This window comes from Salmo trutta, chromosome 30, assembly GCF_901001165.1.
Source record: "Salmo trutta chromosome 30, fSalTru1.1, whole genome shotgun sequence".
NCBI classification, from domain to species: Eukaryota; Metazoa; Chordata; class Actinopteri; order Salmoniformes; family Salmonidae; genus Salmo; species Salmo trutta.
In genome coordinates, this window is record NC_042986.1 from 43882208 (window position 1) to 43909224 (window position 27017).

General features: G+C 45.5%; 1 protein-coding gene across 1 annotated transcript; it reads left to right on the top strand.

The window, feature by feature from the left end:
• The first annotated feature begins 560 nt into the window (after nucleotides 1–560).
• LOC115168736 (transketolase) lies at nucleotides 561–14977 on the top strand. The gene is made up of 13 exons (XM_029724277.1): nucleotides 561–876; nucleotides 5106–5223; nucleotides 5978–6091; nucleotides 6305–6402; nucleotides 6801–6992; nucleotides 7145–7272; nucleotides 10730–10926; nucleotides 11197–11361; nucleotides 12378–12534; nucleotides 13688–13818; nucleotides 13934–14114; nucleotides 14431–14550; nucleotides 14629–14977. Exons 1-13 carry the CDS (start codon nucleotides 770–772, stop codon nucleotides 14799–14801), a joined length of 1881 nt encoding a protein of 626 aa, XP_029580137.1. The 5' UTR covers nucleotides 561–769; the 3' UTR covers nucleotides 14802–14977.
• The last annotated feature ends 12040 nt before the right edge of the window (nucleotides 14978–27017 follow it).

Here is a 27017-nt window from a genome sequence, read left to right on the forward strand (position 1 = left end):
GTCTCTGGCCTAGGAGTCTCTGGCCTAGGAGTCTCTGGCCTAGTCTCTGGCCTAGTCTCTGGCCTAGGAGTCTCTGGCCTAGTCTCTGGCCTAGTCTCTGGCCTAGGAGTCTCTGGCCTAGGAGTCTCTGGCCTAGTCTCTGGCCTAGTCTCTGGCCTAGGAGTCTCTGGCCTAGGAGTCTCTGGCCTAGGAGTCTCTGGCCTAGGAGTCTCTGGCCTAGTCTCTGGCCTAGGAGTCTCTGGCCTAGTCTCTGGCCTAGTCTCTGGCCTAGGAGTCTCTGGCCTAGTCTCTGGCCTAGGAGTCTCTGGCCTAGGAGTCTCTGGCCTAGGAGTCTCTGGCCTAGGAGTCTCTGGCCTAGTCTCTGGCCTAGGAGTCTCTGGCCTAGTCTCTGGCCTAGGAGTCTCTGGCCTAGGAGTCTCTGGCCTAGGAGTCTCTGGCCTAGTCTCTCTCAGGTTGCAACCCGTCTCTGGCTAAACGAATGCCTCCACAAGTTGCGCGACCTGCTTTCCTCCAATGAGTGACTCCATTGGGCGTGTCCGCGGAGACTGCACATAAAGACGCCTCTCTCTTCCGGTTCTTCTCTTCGGTTACAGCTCCTCTCTTCCGGTTACCTCTCCTCCGGTTCCTCTCTTCGTTTTACACCGTTCATTCAGTCCCCTGCTAACTCGCACGGTTGATACACCTATTAATCCATTTAGTTAACTTCGACCGACACCCCGGGGAGAATATCCGTGCTAGTTATTTACCGACCCGGTACCGTATCTCCAGCATGGCTAACTACCACAAACCGGACGAGAAGACGCTGCAGGGCCTGAAAGACATCGCTAACAAGTTACGGATCAACTCGGTCAAAGCAACATGCGCCTCCAACTCTGGGTACGTATTATATTTATTTTATTTCTGTACAAAAGTGATGAGAAATAAGGTTTGAATGTTGAGTAATGTAGTTTAGTTTAACTAGATTTAAACCTGCGTGGATGTGCTACACGTGTGGATTATTATTTCCACAGAGGCGGTTGTCGTTTTTTAACTAGATAAATAAAGCGGTTTCCTTCAGGTGTAAATGTTATTTTTATTTATTAGTAAGTGTATTTTTGTTTGACGTGGGGTGTACTACGGTAGCTAGCTAGCTAAAGGAGCTAACATTTGTTAGCTATAAATCTGCGTCAGAGTAATAAATACAAAGACGTCGTTTGAATGACCGTAAATGTGGATTCACTCGGTCATTTTAATCAACTTTAATCTAGATTAATTATAACTGGCATCATACCCGTGTTGAATATTTAGTTTGTTTGTATTTTAGTTATGGCTAGGGCTAATATATATATATATATATATTATTTTTAGCACCGTTAATACAAGTCACGGAGAGACATGTGGTTGAGTTCAGTCTCTGATTTAAAGCTGCAGACCCACGTTCAGATTACCTCCTGGTAACATGGTGAAGGACAGATGGCCTCCTGGTAACATGTTGAGGGACAGATGACCTCCTGGTAACATGTTGAGGGACAGATGGCCTCCTGGTAACATGGTGAGGGACAGATGGCCTCCTGGTAACATGGTGAGGGACAGATGGCCTCCTGGTAACATGGTGAGGGACAGATGGCCTCCTGGTAACATGGTGAGGGACAGATGGCCTCCTGGTAACATGTTGAGGGACAGATGGCCTCCTGGTAACATGTTGAGGGACAGATGGCCTCCTGGTAACATGTTGAGGGACAGACAGATGGCCTCCTGGTAACCTGTTGAAGGACAGACCGATGGCCTCCTGGTAACCTGTTGAAGGACAGACCGATGGCCTCCTGGTAACCTGTTGAAGGACAGACAGATGGCCTCCTGGTAACCTGTTGAAGGACAGACAGATGGCCTCCTGGTAACCTGTTGAAGGACAGACAGATGGCCTCCTGGTAACCTGTTGAAGGACAGACAGATGGCCTCCTGGTAACCTGTTGAAGGACAGACAGATGGCCTCCTGGTAACCTGTTGAAGGACAGACAGATGGCCTCCTGGTAACCTGTTGAAGGACAGACAGATGGCCTCCTGGTAACCTGTTGAAGGACAGACAGATGGCCTCCTGGTAACCTGTTGAAGGACAGACAGATGGCCTCCTGGTAACCTGTTGAAGGACAGACAGATGGCCTCCTGGTAACCTGTTGAAGGACAGACAGATGGCCTCCTGGTAACCTGTTGAAGGACAGACAGATGGCCTCCTGGTAACCTGTTGAAGGACAGACAGATGGCCTCCTGGTAACCTGTTGAAGGACAGACAGATGGCCTCCTGGTAACCTGTTGAAGGACAGACAGATGGCCTCCTGGTAACCTGTTGAGGGACAGACAGATGGCCTCCTGGTAACCTGTTGAAGGACAGACAGATGGCCTCCTGGTAACCTGTTGAAGGACAGACAGATGGCCTCCTGGTAACCTGTTGAAGGACAGACAGATGGCCTCCTGGTAACCTGTTGAAGGACAGACAGATGGCCTCCTGGTAACCTGGTGAAGGACAGACAGATGGCCTCCTGGTAACCTGGTGAAGGACAGACAGATGGCCTCCTGGTAACCTGGTGAAGGACAGACAGATGGCCTCCTGGTAACCTGGTGAAGGACAGACAGATGGCCTCCTGGTAACATGTTGCGGGACAGATGGCCTCCTGGTAACATGGTGAAGGACTAATGAGGGTGTGGGTTTACAAATGCCCTTTGACTCAGTACAAACTCGCTTCAAACGTTAAATGTGCTTAGTCATGGACTAGCTCTGCTGCTGTAGTTTTAACCTGCAGTACAATAGGGACATTGACCTAAATGAAGACTGGGCAGAAGGGGGCCTCTCATTACAGAACTTATTGTGTTATTGCAAAACGCGGCAATATTTCAGCCAAATCGAAATAACCCTTTTTATTTTCCTTTCTGAGCATTATTGCCACACCATAGAAGCAGTTCTTTCTCAACATGACCTTTGGGAAAGTGTCTGGGCTGGAGAAGAAAGGGTCACTGTACTAATGTGGTTGGGTTTGGCGTACCAAAGTGCACCCTATTCCCTATGTAGGCTAGTGCACAACTTTTGGGCACTTTTTTTCTTGTGTTTGTTCAAGTTGTGGCAGCCATATCACCCATGGGCTAACAGTTGGAGGAACCATAAAGAAGGCATACTTGGCGACTGAGTTTATAAGACAAGACTATTTCCTTGTCGAACTTCCTCCTTACTGTCATGAATTCATGCTGTGTACACATGCAACATGCGTCTTGAGACATGAGAGGCTTGATGTGTCTTTGTTGTATCCAAGAAGCTTGATTTAACCACTTAGCGAGCAAGTTAACAAACCAAATGCTTAGCTGGAGCCCAGAGCTGGATATAATTTATATGACACATCTTAGAGTTAACAGTCGCATAGGACCTGCAAAATATATATATTTATTATTATACAAAAGACATGAAATCATACCGTCGGTATGCTTAGTTAAATAAAGGTTCACTAAAACGAACGTTTAAATATCCCAGTGTATCGCCCAAGCCTAATACACTGTCCAGGAACGTTTAAATATCCCAGTGTATCGCCCAAGCCTAATACACTGTCCAGGAAAGGGAACAAGTCTGAAGCACGGTGACCTACTGGTTATTGATAACTTCCTGGTTTTCAGTCAGTTGCTCACAGGGGAAACTAATAGCCTTACCTGGTAGAGTGGTTGATCTGGTTTATTTCAGTCTATCAAAACAAGCAGGAGTATTTCAGGCCTGGCCATAACCTAACCCATTCTCATACTGTAGGATCATGGTGGCTGGAAACTTGATACTTTCTACGGCGCTTGGATTTTTGTGAGCTGAAAATCAAAACTGCTTTAGACCTAATGCTCAAAATGTGTTTTTTTTTGTTTAAAAAAAAAAAAAAACGGGTGATAATAAATGTGTACTTTGTCTAAACTTGTCCATTTCAGCAGGTTTCAGTCACTGGAAGATCTGCTTGGAGGTAAATGGTTGAACAGCATGCTGTCGTAGCTTTAATGTCGACACGGCGTGGCTCTGACGACACGAGCATGAAAAAGCTCTGTGACACTGCAGGGTCCAGTCATTCAGACTGGTCTTACTCCCTCATTTTTCAGAATACAAGCCTGAAACAATTTCTAAAGACTGATGACATCTAGTGGAAGCCATAGGAAGTGCAATTTGAGTCCTAAGTCAATGAATACTGTAAAGGCAGTCAATAGAAAACTACAAAACAAAATCCTACTTCCTGGATGGCTTTTCCTCAGGTTTTCGCCTGCCATATCAGTTCTGTTATACTCAGACATTATGTTAACAGTTATGAAAACTTTTTAGAGTTTTCTATCCAAATCTACCAATTATATGCATATCCTAGCTTCTGGGCCTGAGTAGCAGGCAGTTTACTTTGGGCACGCTTTTCATCCGGAGGTGAAAATAGTGCCCCCTACCCTAGAGAAGTTACCAGGCTAGTCAATTACAAACCTTCTTATTTACAGTGATCTCCTGGCATCAGACAAGGCCTCCTGTGAGGACAGGGTTGGTGTGTATATATAAAAAAACAATGTAAGACAAAACGGACAACAGACTGGCGACCGCACAACAGCAGACAGTGGATTGTGTGTTTTTGAAGTAGAACATGATTCCTTGCATGAAACAACTAATTGGCTCAACCTGGGGGGGAATATTCCAGATGGTTTAACAAATATCAGCACCTTTGCATATCTGTTGAAGAGGAGTGGGACAACATTCCACAGTCAACAGCCTGATCAACTCAATGTCAATGTTATTCCCCGTCACTTTGAAATCCATAGATTTAAGGCCTAATGAATTTTCAATTGAATGATTTCCTTTATGAACTAACTGACTTTTTTTTAATGTTTTCGTTTTTGTGTAACTTTCAGGTGAACATTTTTAATACAGATCCTCAGAATGCTGTGTGACTGGGTAACATGCATGTGAGTGGATTCACAAATTAATAGCAACTGTTACTGACAACCTGCTCTCAATGCCTCGCTCTCCCCCCCTGTCCCTTCTCTCGCTCTCTCCCCCCTGTCCCTTCTCTCTCGCTCTGCCGGGCTTGTCCCCCCCCACCTCTCCTCATCCTCTCTTGATCTCACCCTGTTTCCAGTCATCCCACCACATGTTGCAGTGCAGCAGAGCTCATGTCTGTGTTGTTCTTCCACACGATGCGTTACAAAGCCTCTGATCCACGCAACCAATGTAACGACCGCTTCGTACTTTCCAAGGTGAGTCTGCATTCACACCCTCTACTAGGACTGACCCCCATCTGTTCGCTGCTGAATTACTGCCCTTTTTCCCCTGGCCATGTTGCTGTGTGCATAATAGCAAAGTTAACCAGCGTGTTGGTGTTGAGAACAATGCGGCGGAGGCAGCAGCGGAGTTAGGACATTTTTAGTCATTTTAGCAGACGCTCTTATCCAGAGCGACTTACAGTAGAGGGCATACATTTTTATAACATTTCTTCTTTTTTTCATACTGGCCCCCCCGTGGGTATCGAACCCACAACCCTGGCGTTGCAAGCGCCATGCTCTACAAACTGAGCTACAGTGGGACGAGGAGACGAGAACAGCCCTTGCCTTAAGTTGTCTTAAGAAAATTGAAAGGATACCACAACTTAATTAGGTCTATAATCAATAGTCTGTTAAATGTGCCTGGCTTTATAAATCATCTCTGTTGAAATATGACAGATCCTACTTGTTTGAGTTTAATAAACAGTTTCCCGTTCTGTTGTTTTTAGTATTTGCTATGCTCTAGGAAAGGCGTAAACTCTATTTTTTTTATATATGGATAAATGTTTTAAATCGTTTGGTCGATAGAACAGACTCAGTCGATCAAGATATTGTTTTGTTGGGCAGCCGTACGTTCTACACACGTGCTCGTTGTTCACACTGCTCACCTGTCTGTTCTTTCAAATTGCACTACATTTCCCAAGCACCCTCTGAGTCTTATACTGTTCTCTGATTGGCTGTTTTCCTCCAGGGTCATGCTGCACCAATCCTGTACGCTGCCTGGGCAGAGGCGGGCTTTGTGAAGGAGGCTGACCTGATTAACCTTAGGAAGATAGACTCTGACCTGGAGGGTCACCCCACACCCGTAAGTAACCTTTAACCCCTGACCCCCACAACTGTATGTAACCTTTAACCCCATTGAAGAGTTCTTCATTAGGCTCAAAACAGAAAACTGACTGAAACAGGGGAGAGACAGCCTGGACTTGTCACTAAGAAACAATATTTTGAAGTGTTTTCAGTTGCATGCCCTAATGAACGTGACCCGGCTCAGGTTTGACTAACTCCAACTGTTCGACAGAAACTGGAGTTTGTTGACGTGGCAACGGGGTCTCTGGGACAGGGGCTGGGTGCCGCCTGTGGGATGGCTTACACCGGGAAACACTTCGACAAGTCCAGGTACACACACACACACACATCCTCCGAAGCTGTGACGCTATCCCACAAAGTACCTCTCACCCAGCAGTGATGTTCTAGGAAGGTCAAAGGTCACTCAGACAGGTGTTGACAGTTTCAAACTGCCTTGTGTTCAGCGATATGTACTGGAAGGCCTTGGAGCACTTGTTGGTTGCTTTAACACAGATGAAAGCTTAGTCTCTCAGTACGGTCTCTGGCTGCGACTGCAGTGGCTGCGACTGCAACATCTTGTGTTCAATGAGATGGAAATGTGTTATAGAGCTGTCTGTGAATTTGGTTAGAGCACCCAAAGTTACATTGTATCTTATATATATTTTAAAAAAATAATAATTATTTTTTATTTTTTTAATGAAAATGTAACTATTGTAATGTGTCCCTAGTTACCGTGTGTACTGCATGCTGGGTGACGGGGAGTGTTCAGAGGGGGCTGTCTGGGAGGCCATGGCGTTTGGTTCCCACTACAACCTGGATAACCTGGTGGCTATTATCGACGCTAACCGCCTGGGACAGAGTGAAGCTGCTCCTCTCAAACACGACATGGACGTATACCGCAAACGCTGCGAAGCGTTCGGGTCAGTACCTTCCGCTCTCCACCGCTCTTCCTCACATCTGTAGTCTAATCTGGTTCCTCATCCCAACTCTCCTCCTACCCTCCCGTTTTTTCTCTCTTTTCTACCAGGGGTCACGCTGTTTTGTGTTTAACCCGGTCTTTCTCCATATCTAGGTGGAACACGTATGTAGTGGATGGTCATGATGTTGAGGAGCTGTGTAAAGCGTTGTGGCAGGCCCAGCAGGTGAAGGGAAAACCCACCATGATCATCGCCAAGACCTTCAAGGGTAGAGGACTCAAAGGTAGATGGGAGGGGTGTAGTAACCAGGAACTAAACAGAAGTAAACGAGCCAAAACCCTAAAGGGACTAATCTGAATTTGTTCAATAAGAAATGCTAGTTTTAATTTGAAGAAATGTTTTTGTAACGTTGCGCACTAATGAATACACCCAGTACTGCAATTCCACAGGCTGTATTTAACCCTTTCACACGTACCACCACAGGTTGTATTTAACCTCTCTGGGATATGTGGGACGTTAGCGTCAGCCAGTGAAATAGCAGGGCGCCAAATTCAAAACAACAAAAATCTTACAATTAAAATTCCTCAAACATACAAGTATTATACACCATTTTAAAGATGTACTTCAAATTAATCCAACCAGTGTCTGATTTTCAAAAAGGCTTTACGGAGAAAACACACCTTGCGATTATGTTAGGTCAGCTCCTAGTCACAAAAAAACATACAGCCATTTTCCAGCCAAAGAGAGGAGTCACAAAATGGAGAGAATTAATCACTAACCTTTGATCTTCATCAGATGGCACTCATAGGACTTCATGTTACACAATACATGCATGTTTTGTTCGATAAAGTACATATTTATATCCAAAAATCTCAGTTTACATTGGCATTTTTTACATTTATATTTTAGTCATTTAGCAGACTTACAGTAGTGAATGCATACATTTAATTTCATGCATTTGTGGGAATCGAACCCACAACCCTGGCGTTGCACACACCATGTTGGCGCGTGATGTTCAGTAAATTTTGCCTACAAAACATCCAGTGATTTGATTTTTGTTGTTGTTGCAGGAAGTCACATCAATTTACAGAAATACTCATCATAAACTTTGATATAAGATACAAGTGTTTTACATAGAATTAAAGATACACTTCTCCTTAATGCAACCACTGTCAGATTTCAAAAAAGCTTTACAGCGAAAGCACACTTTGCAATAATCTGAGTACAGCGCTCAGACAACAATAAGCAATACAGATACCCGCCATGTTGGAGTCAACAAAATTCAGAAATAGCATTATAAATATTCCCTTACCTTTGATGATCTTCATCGGTGTCGTGTCTTTGGCTATGCCGGATTAAGTGATATGACATGCTAACTTATAAAATTATTTCTCTGTAATTGATATTACCTGATTAAGCTAATCATGTAAATGTAATTAACTAGAAAGTCGGGGCACCACAGAAGAACGTTTATAGAGCTGTTATCCTCTGAATAAACTCTTAAAATACTTAGTAATATTTTACATCAATAGCAGTCAATCTTAACCCGTATGTTGTTTCAGTCTCATCATGAAAGTTGTAATTCTTGGTTATCTGCACGAACCCAGTCTTTACTAAAATCATCCATACATCAATTGTCTTAAAATCATTTATTTACTACACTAAGTAATTAACAGAAAACATACAAACAGTAATTATCGTCACACAGGATTGGTAGGGGAATGTGCCCTACTGGCTAACAAGCATGGCTGGTCTGTTAGACAATGGGTCATAAAACGGTAAGCTGAGAAGTTACACAGAGTTCATTAATATTAACAATTGAAGGCTCACTCATTCGGGAACAATTGTAATATCAATATATATTTACGCTCATGTGTCGTCGGGATTCGTGTTGGAGAGTTTTGTTCTGATGGAGAGTTTGTCAGCGTTCTCTCTCTCTCGGTTAGAATGGATCTGTCAGAGCGACATTCATGAATGTCGTCATAGAATGGATGTGGTTGGTCTTCGCGTTCGATGATATAATTTACTTAGCTGCAGACTAATAATTAATATCAAAGACTTGTTCTTATTCTGTCGGTCTCGATAGTAAAAGTTAACCATGTGGTATAGTTCACTTTCAGTAGAGTACTTGGCTGGTCAAACCTCTGGGCCAAACTCACGATGGAGTGTAGGCCTGGTCTGTAGAAATGTAAATCAGGGGGTCTTTTATAGTACCCAGAGAACAGGCTTGTCAAATGACGCCTGGTCCTGTATGTGTCCCTGGGGGCGTGCCTATGACTGAGCTAGACTTGGTTACAGAAATATAATTCTATCACATTAACATCAGTACATAGCATCTCAATGTATTACAAATAGCTTTATCCTTAATAATACATTGTATACACCCATGTGGATTCAGTCTCATCGCTGAGGCTATCATGTAGACCGTTTTAGGGTAATATGGCTATATTGTCTCTTCTGAGTATCACAAAATTGTACCAAGCGGATCAGTTCGTAGCTGGAGTCTTCATCAATCTTCCATATCTTCTCCAGAACACACATGTCGCTAGGTTCTCCAATTCTATGAGTTGGAAGAATTTCCTTTGTCTCTCTATGAAACATGTTGTAGTAGATTCTCCTCTTGGAATTTTTACAACCCTGGGTTGGGGGGGGAAGGTAGGTTGGGTGATGGTACAAAGGGGAGGGGGTCAACTGTCCTTCCTGTACCCAAAGAGGCCAACGTCATGACATCGGAATGCACTCCCAGGAATCCCAGTTCCACAATAAATGTTTGTTTTTGTTCGATAAAGTTCATCTTTATGTCCAAATACCTCCATTTTGTTCGTTTAGTCCAGCATGCCAAATTCACAAAGCGTGTGCGTTTAGTCCAGACAAAGTCAAAATAGTTCCATTACAGTTCGTAGAAACGCTCTCACGGCCATGCGCATGACTGAGCTCATGCCAATTTCCCAGACACCTGATTCCAATAGCTCTTATTCTCTCCCTATTCACAGTAGAAGCCTGAAACAACGTTTTAAAGACTGTTGGCATCTAGTGGAAGCCTTAGGAAGTGCAATATGACCCCACAGACACTGTATATTGGAGAGGCAATCACTTGAAAAACTACAAACCTCAGATTTCCCACTTCCTGGCTGGAATTTTCTCAGGTTTTTGTCTGCCATATGAGTTCTGTTATACTCAGACATCATGCAAACAGTTTTAGAAACTTCAGTGTTTTCTATGCAAATCTACTAATTATATGCATATCCTAGCTTCTGGGCCTGAGTAGCAGGCAGTTTACTTTGGGCATGCTTTTCATCCAGGCTACTCAATACTGCCCCTCTTCCCCAAAGAAGTTAACCCTTTCACATGTACCATCACAGGTTGTATTTAAAGACTGGCTCTGGCTGCAACAGAATCTACATTTTAGTCATTTAGCAGACGCTCTTACCCAGAGCGACTTACAGTAGTGAATACATACATTTTATTTAAATTTTTTTGTACTGGTCCCCCGTGGGAATCGAACCCACAACCCTGGCGTTGCAAACACCATGCTACCAACTGAGCCACACGGGACCGTGTGGATAATGACCTCTGGATAATGTAGTTTGTTAGATAATTTAACAGACTCTAATGATCTCTAGATAATGTAGTTAGTTTGTTAGATAGTATAACAGAATCTAATGATCTCATAATGTAGTTAGATAATATAAGTTTCCCTGATGCGGTAAATGACTCGTTGACCCATCTCCCTCCTCCAGGCATAGAGAACATGGAGAACTGGCATGGGAAGCCCATGCCTAAGGACCGGGCTGAGGTGCTCATTAAAGACTTGGAGGCTCAGATTCAGAACCCCAACAAGACCATCTGCCCCGAGCTACCTAACGAAGATACCGCCCCTGCTGACCTTTCACCCATCACCCTGCCTTGCCCTCCCAATTACAAGATAGGAGACAAGGTACACACCCCGCTGACCTTTCACCCATCACCCTGCCTTGCCCTCCCAATTACAAGATAGGAGACAAGGTACACACCCCGCTGACCTTTCACCCTGCCTTGCCCTTCTTACTAGAAGACTGGAGACAAGTTACATGCAGCGCAGACCTATCGCCTGCCTACAATATCAGGGACACGCCCCCCCCCTCTGACTCATGCCCACATGTTTAACTTTAGCTGTAGGCTCCTGGGTAACACTTCCTGTCTTCCTTTCTCTCCTCTCTCCCCCTAGGTGGCTACTCGTAAAGCGTATGGCGTGGCCCTGGCTAAACTGGGTCAGTCCAGTCAGAGGGTGGTCGCTCTGGACGCTGACATGAAGAACTCGACCTTCTCTGAGATGTTTCACAAGGCCTTCCCTGAACGCTTCGTGGAGTGCTTCATCGCTGAACAGAACATGGTGAGGAGAGGCTCTGACTACTAAACTGGACTTGCATACCCTGAAGGCCTTCTCAAAAGTACCCACATGTCCTGATTGGATCTTAAGGCCACATAATATTGGTACTGCTGGCAGAATGATCATGTTTTACTTGGCACGTTCTTCGTAGACCATCGGTGTAGACTAACTCTGCATTGTTGGAAAAGGACCATATATATATATATATATATATAGAAAATAACATGGCTATATACAGGGAGTATGTAGAAAATAACAGGGCTGTAACATCCCGAGTGGCGCAGCTGTCTAAGGCACTGCATCTCTGCTAGAGGTGTCACTACAGACCCTGGTTCGATTCCAGGCTGTATCACAACCGGGCGTGAACCTGGAGTCCCATAGGACGGCTCACAATTGGCCCAGCGTCGTCCGGGGTAGGCCGTCATTGTTAATAAGAATTTGTTCTTAACTGACTTGGTTAAATTTAATAAAAATATAGATTTTTTTTGGGGGGGGGCCTTCCTTTAACACAGGTCCTGAATGGCAGGGAGTTTAGCCAAGCAGTGACGCAGCCAGTCAAGATGCTCTCAATGGTGCAGCTGTAGAACTTATTGACGATCTGACAAATATTTACGTCCTCCTGAGGGGGAAGATTGTGTCTCCTGTTGGGACGAAATTGGAGTGGGTTTGGGGTGATGGTGGGGGTTTGGGGTGATGGTGGGGGTTTGGGGTGATGGTGGGGGTTTGGGGTGAGCCATGACCGGCCTTTCAAAGGGTTTCATGGTTTACAGATGTGAGGGCTACGGTGCCAAAGTCCTTTAGACTGTTGAAACATGTCGGTATTGTAGGAGATGAGATGTTGAAAATGTCAAGACACCTGCCAGCTGGTCAGCTCTGTCCTCATCCTGGTAATCTGTTAAACATTTATTCTTCCACTATTAGTGCCAGATATATTGACCTTTTCTGGAATTACAATGCAATTTTTTTTAACATTTTTTTTAATGATCCCCTTTTTTTCATGAAATATATTTTCTGTGTAGGTGAGCGTTGCGATCGGCTGTGCCACACGGGACCGCACGGTGGCGTTCGCCAGCACTTTCGCTGCCTTCCTGTCCCGGGCTTACGACCATATCAGAATGGCTGCCGTCTCCGAGTCTAACATCAACCTGGCAGGGTCACACTGTGGCGTCTCCATTGGTCAGTACTGTCTAATATCACCGATTGTGTGTTTTTTTTTTTTTTTTTATTTAAATTTTTTAAACTTTTTTTTAATTTTTATTATTTTAAATATTTTTTCTCTTTCGTTCGGTCCTTTTTTGCATTTTATTTTAACATTTTTTTTCTATTTTTTTAATATATTTATAATTATTTATTTTTTACATTTTGTATTTATTTTTTTGTTATTATTTTTTTTTTTAAATACAAATCTTTATTTTATTTTCCCCCCTTCCCTCCACCAATCAAACTCCTTCTTTCAATAACCAATCATACTCCAATTCCCTGTCCCTTGGGCATACTGCCAGATTCTCTAAAACGACGTTGGGCGCTGGCTTACGGTAGATAATAATTCTCAGACAACAGCTCTCGTGGATGTTTTTGATCATGAAAAATAAAATTTGTATAAATGAATCCATAATTGGACGGTGTAATGTGGATCAGGGAGAGCAAGAGGGACTTCGGTAAGAAGTAGCCCTTCTGAAAAGTGGGGTTACAGGGCATGTCTTCTCTCCACTAGTTCCAGGATATTATTCAGTACCCTACCCTGTTGTATGTAACAAGGCAAGCTTCATTTTGTGGTGAATGAGCATAGCTACGATCGGACGGGGCCTTCCCTCACCTTTTTGCCACCGAAACGGTGAGCCTTTTGAAAATCAAATTGTGTCAAGCCGCCCTCTGGGCGTACGAAGGCGTAAGGCCAGACTTTTTCTTCTCAGTTTTATTTGCCCATATAGTCTGTTTATAAACTAATATACTTTTTAATGTAATTGGTATTAAAGAAAATAAATACCAAAAACTTTGGGCGCCATGTCATTCTAGGGGTTTGTTCTAACTGTTAAGATTTTATGGGATGTTAAATCTGCTTTCATATTAAGTAATGGAATGAATTTATTAGTCACTAATTAATCACTAGTGTTTTGTGGTCCACTTAAAGTAGAGGGACTTATTCTATTGCCATTATTTCATTTTTCCAACGTACATTTTTGAGTATTCTGAATATTTTTAACAAAGGGGTTATTGATTTTTCAATATTGTTCAGATATATCAGATCATCTGCAAGTGATTTTAGTTTATATTCATGTTTACTGATGCCTGTTACGTTACTTCCTGTTACGTTACTTCCTGTCCTCAGGTGAGGATGGCCCCTCCCAGATGGCATTGGAAGACATCGCCATGTTCCGCGCTATCCCAACATGCACGCTGTTCTACCCCAGTGACGGCGTCTCCACCGAGAGGTCTGTGGAGCTGGCTGCTAACACCAAGGTCAGAACCTCGTTTTCCCTGGGGGGGGGGGTGGTGTGTGTTTTACTAAACCCCGGGGGGGGGGGGGGGGGGGGGACGAGCGGTATGAACTAAGCCTTTTATGTTTGTGTTCCAGGGAATCTGTTTCCTCCGCCTCACCAGACCAGAACTAAAGGTGATCTACGACCCCGACGAGAAGTTCGAGGTGGGCGTGGCCAAGGTGGTGCGTCAGTCCGACAGCGACAAGGTGACGGTGATTGGAGCTGGAGTGACTCTACATGAAGCCCTGGCGGCTGCTGACCAGCTGGCCAGCGAGGGTAAGAGCGCCTCCTGGTGGCCTGGCTTCAACCTTAATGTTTTTATTCATTAAATGTCCAAACAGCCAGAGATTGATGTTGTATAATTATTCAAGTCAAAGTAATTGTTCTTGTTGTATGAATTCAGAACTTCAGTTTGTGTCTCAATGCAGTATCTTAACTTATTTTTATATAATCCAAATTCAGAATATTATGTTTTCTTCCACTAACTAGTTTCTGATCAGCTCTTTCCGAATGTCCAGTAGTTCACTAAATGTAGTAAAACAAATGCTATTTTGATGAGGCAGAATTACGGCTCATTCGTGTGTTTGTGTAGGAGTGAACATCCGTGTGATTGACCCGTTCACCATCAAGCCCCTGGATGCCGCCACCATCCTATCGAGCGCCCGAACCACCGGAGGGAGAATCATCACAGTAGAGGATCACTACAGAGAGGGTGAGGACACGTCTGTTAACTGTTTGTGCTTCGGCGTGGCCCTCTGGGTGTTCTAACCCCCTCTTCCTCTGTCACCAGGTGGTCTGGGGGAGGCGGTGCTGTCTGCGGTGGGGGAGGAGCCTGGTATCATGGTGACGCGCCTGGCGGTGAACCGGATCCCCCGCAGTGGAAAACCTCAGGAGCTCCTGGACCTGTACGGCATCAGCGCCAAACACATCGCTAACGCCGTGCGCCAGACCTTCGCTAACTGAAACAGCGTATGGGCCCTGGTCTAAAGTAGTGCACTAGAGAGGGTGACATTTGGGATAAACACACATCCTCTCTCTGACCTGTCGTGCCCCCCCTCCCTCTCTGACCTGTCGTCACCCCTCCCTCTCTGACCTGTCGTGCCCCCCCCCCCTCTCTGACCTGTCGTGCCCCCCCCCCTCCCTCTCTGACCTGTCGTCGCCCCCCCCTCCCTCTCTGACCTGTCGTCGTCCCCCCCTCCCTCTCTGACCTGTCGTCGTCCCCCCCTCCCTCTCTGACCTGTCGTCGTCCCCCCCCTCCCTCTCTGACCTGTCGTCCCCCCCCCCCTCTCTGACCTGTCGTCGTCCCGTCCCCCTCCCTCTCTGCAGTCTGAGGGGTGAAACGACACCTCTGTTCTGAACCTTTCTCCACCCTCCCTCTCTGACCTGTCGTCGTCCCCCCCCTCCCTCTCTGACCTGTCGTCCCCCCCCTCCCTCTCTGACCTGTCGTCGTCCCCCCCCTCCCTCTCTGCAGTCTGAGGGGTGAAACGACACCTCTGTTCTGAACCTTTCTCCACCCTCCCTCTCTGACCTGTCGTCGTCCCCCCCCTCCCTCTCTGACCTGTCGTCGTCCCCCCCCTCCCTCTCTGACCTGTCGTCGTCCCCCCCTCCCTCTCTGACCTGTCGTCGTCCCCCCCCTCCCTCTCTGCAGTCTGAGGGGTGAAACGACACCTCTGTTCTGAACCTTTCTCCACCCTCCCTCTCTGACCTGTCGTCGTCCCCCCCCCTCCCTCTCTGACCTGTCGTCGTCCCCCCCCTCCCTCTCTGACCTGTCGTCGTCCCCCCCTCCCTCTCTGACCTGTCGTCGTCCCCCCCCCCCCTCTCTGACCTGTCGTCGTCCCCCCCCTCCCTCTCTGACCTGTCGTCCCCCCCCTCCCTCTGCAGTCTGAGGGGTGAAACGACACCTCTGTTCTGAACCTTTCTCCACCCTCCCTCTCTGACCTGTCGTCGTCCCCCCCCTCCCTCTCTGACCTGTCGTCGTCCCCCCCCTCCCTCTCTGCAGTCTGAGGGGTGAAACGACACCTCTGTTCTGAACCTTTCTCCACCCTCCCTTCTCCTTATTCTACCATTTCTATTGAAGATGAGTTGTGTATTTGTCAGATTCCTTCGTACCCATTTTTTCTGTATCGTTCTTCATTCCAGCATCTTTATTTTCTCTTTCCATTCCAACCACATTCCATGTATTGTAATTGTTCCAAACCACCTGTTTGCTCGTTCAGTCACATCACTGACCTCTTCATGTTTCTCCGTGGCACACCGCCATCTTGGTTTCTCATTGAGCCAGCATGGTGTCTAACCACTTGCTTGTAATGGCCTTTTATTTTTCACTGATGCAGGGAATTCATTTTGACGGACCAGAGTTGTAATGACTTACTTACAAAAGAGCTGAATTTAAACTGCTATATAATATACTGTTCTCCTGACCTTGGTTTCTTCATGTCTGTTATTGCTGCTGTGTTAGCCAGGCCCTGTCATCTCACGGTTGGTTTGCATTGCCGTTGTTACGCTGAAATAAAAACCTGACCCAATGTTACTTGTCTTTTGTAAAAAAAAAAACATTTTGACTGTATTGACGACTTACTTGGACTGAGGTGTAGGATGTTGAATATGCTGTGTGTGTGGACACCACTTCTATGTGTCGAAAATCCAGAACACAGCCATGCAGTCTCCATAGACAAACATTGGCAGTAGCCTAGTGGTTAAGAGCGTTGGGCCAGTAACTGAAAGGTTGCTGGATTGAATCCCCTGAGCTGACAAGGTAAAAAATGTCATTCTGCCCCCTGAACAAGGCAGTTTAACCCACTGTTCCCCGGTAGGTCGTCATTGTAAATAAGAATTTGTTCTTAACAGACTTGCCTCGTTTAAATAAATTTTTAAAAAAAAAGAAACATACTGAAGAGCTCGGTGACTTTAAACATGGTGCCGTCGTAGGATGACACCTTTTACAAGTCAGTCAGTAAAACTTCTGCCCCGTTAGTTGACCTCTAAGTGCTGTTAAGCAGAAAGTTCTAGGGAGCAACAACGACTGAGTGACATTTTAGACCACAAAACGGGACGGCTGGAGCGTGTAAATAATTGTCCTCTGTTGCAACAGACTAGGGAGTTCCAAACTGCCTCTGGAAGCAAATGTCGGCACAATAACTGTTCGTTGGGAGTGTCATTGAAACGGGTTTCCATGGCAGCGCAGCCGCACGCAAGCCTAAGATCACCATGCGTAATGCCAAGCGCCGGTCACGAGTCATGAAGGCAGTCAAATTCCAGGTGGCCGTTTAGTCATTAGGCTTCTCCAAGCTCTGATGCTGCTGATGGTCATTAGTAGCCTACCAAACTAGCTAACTGCCTGGTACTCAGCACTCTATTGTCCCTCTAATCACTCTGACATCAATGTAATTGAAAATAATCAAAGAAGGGCACGACGGCCACTGGCCGAAAAATACTTTTTGTTTTTAGGGTGCCAGGGTGCGTTAAGGCCACAAAGCGGATGCCACCGTGAAATTCTAGGCATTATCAAATGCTTTTCAAATTGTGAATATCAGTGACTTTTTTTTTTGCGTAGACTGTACACACTACATCAAAGCAGAGCTCATGCCTTTCAAATCATTAGTCTCATCATACAGCCTTACAATGTATTAAAAATCTAAACATATAGTCCAACGTCTGTAGAACAACTAAAGTTACATTAATAACTCTAAATTAACCATATAGGAGGACCTGTTTCTTTGTTAACCGCTCAACACAGAATAGACGCAGGTGTTGTGGTGGTTAATTTCTGCGTTACCAAATGAGGAGAAACAAATTTCACATACCAGTCAGAGTTATACTTATAACTACATCTTTAATAAGAGCTTTGCATTAGCACTGACTTTCAATGATTCACCATTTCTGATGGAACCATTGAAAAGTGACAACACAAAAATACAAAGATCTTTTATAGCCAAGATACACCCCTCTCAACCTACATGACGAACCACAGATCTTAGGAACAGTCCACAACGGAAGACTTTATAATGAGAGGAGTATCCCATAGCCAGATAGCATTCGCTATAAATGATCGTTCAGTTTGGTCCCTGAGACGAGGTTCTAATCTCGTTCCTGGTACTTCATAGCACAAAAACATTACCTCATGTTATCTGGAATGCTCTTTAGGTTTTATCATCGTAAATCTCCTCTATCAGTGTTATCTCACAGAGGCCCATCCTCAGTAAAACACACACACACAATAGATAACAGAATACTTTATTCTGTCGAATAAAACAACCATTATAATACAATACATGCATTATAACAATCTTACAGTTTTCCACGACAGTGAGCAATCCCTCAAATCGTTTGGAGAAAATATATATTTTCTATTTTATTCAGCTATGTTCATTTATATTCTTCATACAATAAAATATAAAATATTTCCACGGAATTCTAAGCAAATCTTGTCTGCTAAATGAACTAGTGTAGCCCACAGCCACATCAGGACCTGCTAAATGAACTAGTGTAGCCCACAGCCACATCAGGACCTGCTAAATGAACTAGTGTAGCCCACAGCCACATCAGGACCTGCTAAATGAACTAGTGTCGCCCACAGCCACATCAGGACCTGCTAAATGAACTAGTGTCGCCCACAGCCACATCAGGACCTAACATAAGGACAACTCAGAGTATGCTATTCTGTTCTTCTGAAATAGACTACATTTTCTTCATATCAAGTTTCTTTAGACCTGTATAAAATAATATATTTACTGTGAAGATGTTGGCTATATTACATGGATTTATATATATTTATTGTGAAGATGTAGGATACATGGATTTATTAGACTTGTGTAGATGTTCCAGCGGTCTGCATCTACGGCTTAGTCTGGAAGCCAGGACATGATAAACGTGTTTATGTTAATTAACGGGCAATTACAGTGAGACCGACAGTTATCTGCTTGACACTCACCAGCTGACAAAATATTGTGACCGCCACAGCCCTCGGTATATGTTAAAACATTTATTTTTACTGCTCTAAATTACGTTGGTAACCAGTTTATAATAGCAATAAGGCACCTGAGGGCGGTATCCAGGCACTCCGCGTTGCATCGTGCCTAAGAACAGCCCTTAGCCGTGGTATATTGGCCATATACCACAAACCCCTCAGGACTTATTGCTTAAATATACAAGGGGTTGGCAACTTGGTTTGGCCCCCAGACAATTTTTTTCCTGAGCTTGTAGCTTGTTGGCGGGCCAGAACATAATTAGCCTGTTAGCAAATAGCCTACTAGCTGCCTAATTCATAGCCCTACACTACACATTTAACACGTGGTTAGTGGGCTAATCGATTCAATGACAAAACCTTATCATTTAGATATGATTACAGTACTATAGGCCCTGTATTAGTTTTCTCAGTAAACTCCCAAACGGCTCTATCCAACTCAATTCAAATATATTATTCTTACCCTATCTCTCCAATTCCAAACGAGTTTGTCTTGTTCGCATTAAAAAAACTGTTTGCCGTTTGCAAATAATTCAATTGTGAGATGTCATTATGAACCATAAGCATGGTACTTTCAGAAGTGGATTTTCCACCCCAGACACCAGGCCTGTCAAACAGGTTATGCTTGATCCTAAAATGTGGTCGGAGGCTTTGTATGGAGGGTGTGACGCACTTGCGGAGTCTTCCGCCAAAATCAAGATATTTCCAACATTCCTGTGCGGCTCTAAAATGTAAGTAAACAATCCAGAGGGCTTCGTACTGCTCGCCACTGACATGATTGGTTGACGGTAGGTGGGGGCGGTACGTCCAGGTATAAACACAAACTCACTTCCTTGTAATCAAATGGCTACTCGGACTATTTTGATTTGATGTGACCTCTTCTCTGACCCACTAAGTGCAAGAAGTATGAATGTCTTGAAGTCTGCAGAGGATCACTTGAGACATCAGATTGGGGGCGGCAGGGTAGCCTAGTGGTTAGAGTGTTGGATTAGCATCCGAAAGGTTGCAAGATCGAATCCCCCAGAGCTGTCAAGGTACAAAATCTGTCGTTCTGCCCCTGAACAAGGCAGTTAACCCACTGTTCCTAGGCCGTCATTGTAAATAAGATTTTGTTTTTAACTGACTTGCCTGATTAAATAAAGGTACAATGAAATGTGTCAGACAGGCACCATTTCAGACACTCAGTCTATGCCCCAAACTGCACCATATTCCCTACATAGTGTCATAGGGCTCTGGTCTAAAGTAGTGCACTATATAGGGAATAGGGTGCCATAGGGCTCTGGTCTAAAGTAGTACACTATATAGGGAATAGGGTGCCATAGGGCTCTGGTCTAAAGTAGTGCACTATATAGGGAATAGGGTGTCATAGGGCTCTGGTCTAAAGTAGTGCACTATATAGGGAATAGGGTTCTATAGGGCTCTGGTCTAAAGTAGTGCACTATATAGGGAATAGGGTTCAATAGGGCTCTGGTCTAAAGTAGTGCACTATATAGGGAAGAGGGTGCCATAGGGCCCTGGTCTAAAGTAGTGCACTATATAGGGAAGAGGGTGCCATTTCAGACAGTCTTTTCTCTCTGTAGGGCATCAAAGGAATTGTCGTGGAAATTCATACTGAGAGAGACTTGGTCATTTCTTCAAACAATCATCTTTATTTAATATTGACTAGTTATTGCAATAATGAGACTAGTCAACCCCACAGTATTGGCTGTTGGGCCGAGCAGCCTAACTTTTAGACATGCAGAGTTCTTCATATAGCTGACGCTAAGAATGCTTAGTCATGGCTGGTTCCACCCCTCCCATGCAGGCCAAGGAGCATCATAATCCAGTCTGGGTTCATCCTGTCGTTATCTTCACTGGGTTGTTGTCTTAACCCCACCCTGGCTTAGTTTCCCAGTTGCAAGGATGATTTAGAGACAATGAGGGATTGTTCTACTCCTAAGATATCTCTAGTAAAACACATTCTTGTCTCTGTAATGCAGTATTTAACTCATTTTGTCAGCTCAAGCCATCATCGGGTGACCATACGCCCAGATTAGCTGCAGGAAATTAGAGTGGAGCCCATGAAAACACAGACACTAGTACAATGGAAATGTCTTCCTATTTGTTAAGTATTAATTGCTAACAATTAATATAAAACTCTCACAGCATTACATACCGTTTCCAATCAAACATAGGTGGTGTATAGACCAGTGGTTCCCAACCGTTTCCCTTCTGGGGACCACCACATCACGGGTCCCTTCTGGGGACCACCACATCACGGGTCCCTTCTGGGGACCACCACATCACGGGTCCCTTCTGGGGACCACCACATCACGGGTCCCTTCTGGGGACCACCACATCACGGGTCCCTTCTGGGGACCACCACATCACGGGTCCCTTCAGGGGACCACCACATCACGGGCGAATGCTCTTATTAAGGACCACCATTCGCCAAGTCACAGACTTGTTTTCACATCAAATATCTTAACTTTGACTCTACATTTGACCATTTATCAGTGAATGTAACAGATTAAAGGCCTATTTCTATTGTAATGTAAAATTGCTTATAATATCATATATATACTCTCAGTACCTCATGTTGAGAATCGTTTATGCCAGTGGTTTTCTTTAGTGAATCAACATTTCCTTTCTCTATCGTCCGTGGCGTGCCGCTGTTGGTCAGCTCCATATTGATCTCCTATAGTGTCGATGACATATAATCGGCCTCCTGTGCAGCGATCAAATTTGAGTGTCTGTCTGTCTGTCTGTCTGTCTGTCTGTCTGTCTGTCTGTCTGTCTGTGTCTGTCTATCTATAGATTTTGCCACTAATGGTTAAGATTAGGATTCGGGGGCCTTCTGAGTGGTGCAACGGTCTAAGGCACTGCATCGCAGTGCTAGAGGCGTCACTACAGACCTGGGTTCGATCCCAGGCTGTGTTGCAGACCCATGAGGCGGTGCACAATTGGCCCAGCGTCATCCGGGTTAGGAGAGGGTTTGGTCGGCAGGGATGTCCTTGTCCCATCGCGCTCTTAGCGACTCCTGTGGCGGACCGGGTGCAGTGCACGCTGACCAGGTTGCCAGGTGTACGGTGTCTCCTCCAACACATTGGTGCGGCTGGCTTCTGGGTTAAGTGAGGCATTGTGTCAAGAAGCAGTGCGGCTTGGCAGGGTCGTGTTTTCGGAGGACGCATGGCTCTCGACATTCTCCTCTCTCTCCTCTCTCTCTCTCGAGTCCGTAGGGGAGTTGCAGCAACAAAACTAACTACCAAATGGATACCACGAAAAAGGGGTAAAAAGTTTTTATTAAAAAAATATAAAAAAATAGATTAGGATTCGGGAAGGGGAAGATGATCCTAGATCTGTACAGGGGAAACTTCACCCTGGAGCGGGTTAACAGTCAGGGCCTAGAGGTCAGGGGTCAGTCCACTTGCATGTTACGTAGCAGCAGGCCATTCTTCACCCCTCCCTGCAGCATCCTGGCACCTAGACTACTTCCAGCCGTACCATCACTACAGAGAGATGGAGTGGGATGGAGGAAGAGGAGAGGAAGTGAAAGGGAGAGGAGAGAGGAAGTGAGAGGGAGTGGAGAGCGAGAGGGAGAGGAGGGAGAGCGAGAGGGAGAGGAGAGAGGAAGTGAAAGGGAGTGAAGAGCGAGAGGAGACAGGAAGTGAGGGGAAGCGAGAGGGAGAGGAAGTGAGAGGAGAGAGGAAGTGAGAGGGAGAGGAGAGAGGAAGCGAGAGGGTGAGGAGAGAGGAAGCGAGAGGGTGAGGAGAGAGGAAGTGAGAGGGTGAGGAGAGAGGAAGTGAGAGGGAGTGAGAGGGAGAGGGAGAGGAGAGGAAGTGAGAGGGAGAGGAGAGAGGAAGTGAGAGGGAGAGGAGAGAGGAAGTGAGAGGGAGAGGAAGTGAGAGGGGAGAGGAAGTGAGAGGGAGAGGAGAGAGGAAGTGAGAGGGAGAGGAACGAGAGGGAGAGGAAGTGAGAGGGAGAGGAGAGAGGAAGTGAGAGGGAGAGGAAGTGAGAGGGAGAGGAAGTGAGAGGGAGAGGAGAGAGGAAGTGAGAGGGAGAGGAGCGAGAGGGAGAGGAAGTGAGAGGAGAGAGGAAGAGGAAGTGAGAGGAGGTGGGAGAGAACATGTGTTATGTGTGGAAGTTTGTGTGTGTTGTCTGTTCTTTTCTGTGTGTGTGTGTGTGTGTGTGTGTGTGTGTGTGTGTGTGTGTGTGTGTGTGTGTGTGTGTGTGTGTGTGTGTGTGTGTGTGTGTGTGTGTGTGTGTGTGAGACAGCAGTGCTTACTGGGAACTGTACTTCCTCTTCTTCGGGTCTGGTGGTTCGGTGGAGAGACCTCCTTTGTCCCTCCTCTCCCCCGCTCCCCCCTCCTGCTGAGACGACCTCTGTTCCAGGTTTTGCTGAGGTTAGAGGTCAAAGAAATTGAATTTGAAATGTGTTACATGTCAGTTATTTTACTGTTTGTCGTCTCCTCTTGTCTCATGTGCTGTCAACGGTGCCTTCTAACGCCAACTCTATAGTCTAATATCTCTTGTTGTGTGTATGGACCCCTTGGTAGACTAGCTGTCATCATGGTGTCAGCTAATGGGGGTCCTAATAATAGAATAAAGACTACAGAGTTAGTAGTCAGAGCATGATCTGAAGACTGAAGGGTCACGGTAGAGCAGGGCTGTCCAACCCTGTTCCTGGAGAGATACCCTCCTGCAGGTTTTAACTCTAACCCTGTTCCTGGAGAGACCCTCCTGCAGGTTTTAACTCCAACCCTGTTCCTGGAGAGAGACCCTCCTGCAGGTTTTAACTCTAACCCTGTTCCTGGAGAGACCCTCCTGCAGGTTTTAACTCCAACCCTGTTCCTGGAGAGAGACCCTCCTGTAGGTTTTAACTCCAACCCTGTTCCTGGAGAGAAACCCTCCTGGAGGTTTTAACTCCAACCCTGTTCCTGGAGAGAAACCCTCCTGGAGGTTTTAACTCCAACCCTGTTCCTGGAGAGAGACCCTCCTGTAGGTTTTAACTCCAACCCTGTTCCTGGAGAGAAACCCTCCTGCAGGTTTTAACTCCAACCCTGTTCCTGGAGAGAGACCCTCCTGTAGGTTTTAACTCCAACCCTGTTCCTGGAGAGATACCCTCCTGGAGGTTTTAACTCCAACCCTGTTCCTGGAGAGATACCCTCCTGGAGGTTTTAACTCCAACCCTGTTCCTGGAGAGAAACCCTCCTGGAGGTTTTAACTCCAACCCTGTTCCTGGAGAGAAACACTCCTGGAGGTTTTAACTCCAACCCTGTTCCTGGAGAGATACCCTCCTGGAGGTTTTAACTCCAACCCTGTTCCTGGAGAGATACCCTCCTGGAGGTTTTAACTCCAACCCTCATCTAGCGCACCTGATTCTTATAATTAGCTGGTTGAAGAACTGAATCAGGTTAGTTACAACTATGGTTGGAGTATAGGGAGACTAGACATCTACCACTATCAGATTAGAGCCATAATGGAGACTAGACATCTACCACTATCAGATTAGAGCCATAATGGAGACTAGACATCTACCTCCCCACTACCACTATCAGATTAGAGTCATAAGGGAGACTAGACATCTACCACTATCAGATTAGAGCCATAATGGAGACTAGACATCTACCACTATCAGATTAGAGCCATAATGGAGACATCTACCACCCCACTACCACTATCAGATTAGAGTCATAAGAGAGACATCTACCACTATCAGATTAGAGCCATAATGGAGACTAGACATCTACCACTATCAGATTAGAGCAATAATGGAGACTAGACATCTGCCACCCCACTACCACTATCAGATTAGAGCCATAATGGAGACTAGACATCTACCACCCCACTACCACTATCAGATTAGAGCCATAATGGAGACTATACATCTACCACTATCAGATTAGAGCCATAATGGAGACATCTACCACCCCACTACCACTATCAGATTAGAGCCATAATGGAGTCATCTACCACCCCACTACCACTATCAGATTAGAGCCATAATGGAGATATCTACCACCCCACTACCACTATCAGATTAGAGCCATAATGGAGACTAGACATCTACCACTATCAGATTAGAGCCATAATGGAGACTAGACATCTACCACCCCACTACCACTATCAGATTAGAGCCATAATGGAGATTAGACATCTACCACTATCAGATTAGAGCCATAATGGAGACTAGACATCTACCACCCCACTACCACTATCAGATTAGAGCCATAATGGAGACTAGACATCTGCCACCCCACTACCACTATCAGATTAGAGCCATAATGGAGACTAGACATCTACCACCCCACTACCACTATCAGATTAGAGCCATAATGGAGACATCTACCACCCCACTACCACTATCAGATTAGAGCCATAATGGAGACTAGACATCTACCACTATCAGATTAGAGCCATAATGGAGACTAGACATCTACCACTATCAGATTAGAGCCATAATGGAGACTAGACATCTACCACCCCACTACCACTATCAGATTAGAGCCATAATGGAGACATCTACCACCCCACTACCACTATCAGATTAGAGTCATAATGGAGACTAGACATCTACCACTATCAGATTAGAGCCATAATGGAGACATCTACCACCCCACTACCACTATCAGATTAGAGCCATAATGGAGACTAGACATCTACCACCCCACTACCACTATCAGATTAGAGCCATAATGGAGACATCTACCACCCCACTACCACTATCAGATTAGAGCCATAATGGAGACTAGACATCTACCACTATCAGATTAGAGCCATAATGGAGACTAGACATCTACCACCCCACTACCACTATCAGATTAGAGCCATAAGGGAGACTAGACATCTACCACACCACTACCACTATCAGATTAGAGCCATAAGGGAGACTAGACATCTACCACACCACTACCACTATCAGATTAGAGCCATAATGGAGACATCTACCACCCCACTACCACTATCAGATTAGAGTCATAATGGAGACTAGACATCTACCACCCCACTACCACTATCAGATTAGAGCCATAATGGAGACTAGACATCTACCACTATCAGATTAGAGCCATAATGGAGACTAGACATCTACCACTATCAGATTAGAGCCATAATGGAGACATCTACCACCCCACTACCACTATCAGATTAGAGCCATAATGGAGACATCTACCACCCCACTACCACTATCAGATTAGAGCCATAATGGAGACATCTACCACCCCACTACCACTATCAGATTAGAGCCATAATGGAGACTAGACATCTACCACTATCAGATTAGAGCCATAATGGAGACTAGACATCTACCACCCCACTACCACTATCAGATTAGAGCCATAAGGGAGACTAGACATCTACCACTATCAGATTAGAGCCACAATGGAGACTAGACATCTACCACCCCACTACCACTATCAGATTAGAGCCATAAGGGAGACTAGACATCTACCACTATCAGATTAGAGCCATAATGGAGACTAGACATCTACCACTATCAGATTAGAGCCATAATGGAGACTAGACATCTACCACTATCAGATTAGAGCCATAATGGAGACTAGACATCTACCACTATCAGATTAGAGCTATAAGGGAGACTAGACATCTACCACTACCACCTCACTACATGCATAGGTGTGTTATAAGCACCTTGTGTAGCTCAGAGAGCTGTTGGTGTCGTATGAGAGCCTCCTTGTTGGGGAACTGTCTCCTACACAGCAGACAGGCTAGTTTAGCCCAGTCTGTCATCCTCTCATCCTTCTCTCCTCCCTCCTCTCCCTCGCTGTCCGTCTCTCCATTGTAGGCCGGCACCAAACCCTGCACCTGAGGAGGGGAGCGCTACAGAGAGAGAGAGAGAGAGAGAGAGAGAGAGAGAAAACAAAGAGGTCACGAGAGATGGCAGAGAAAGAAAAAGAGGGGAAACAGTGGAAGAGAGAGAGAGACACAGAGAGAGAGAGAGAGAGAGAGAGCGAGACACACAGAGAGAGAGACAGAGAGAGAGAGACACACACAGTGAGAGAGACACAGAGAGACAGAGAGAGACACACACACACAGAGAGAGAGAGACACAGAGAGACAGAGAGAGATACACAGAGAGAGAGAGAGAGAGAGAGAGAGAGAGAGAGAGAGAGGAGAGACAGAGAGAGAGAGAGAGAGAGAGGGAGAGAGAGAGGAGAGTAGAGAGGAGAGAGAGAAAGAGATGAGAGAGAGAGAGGATGGAGAGACCGAGAGAGAGA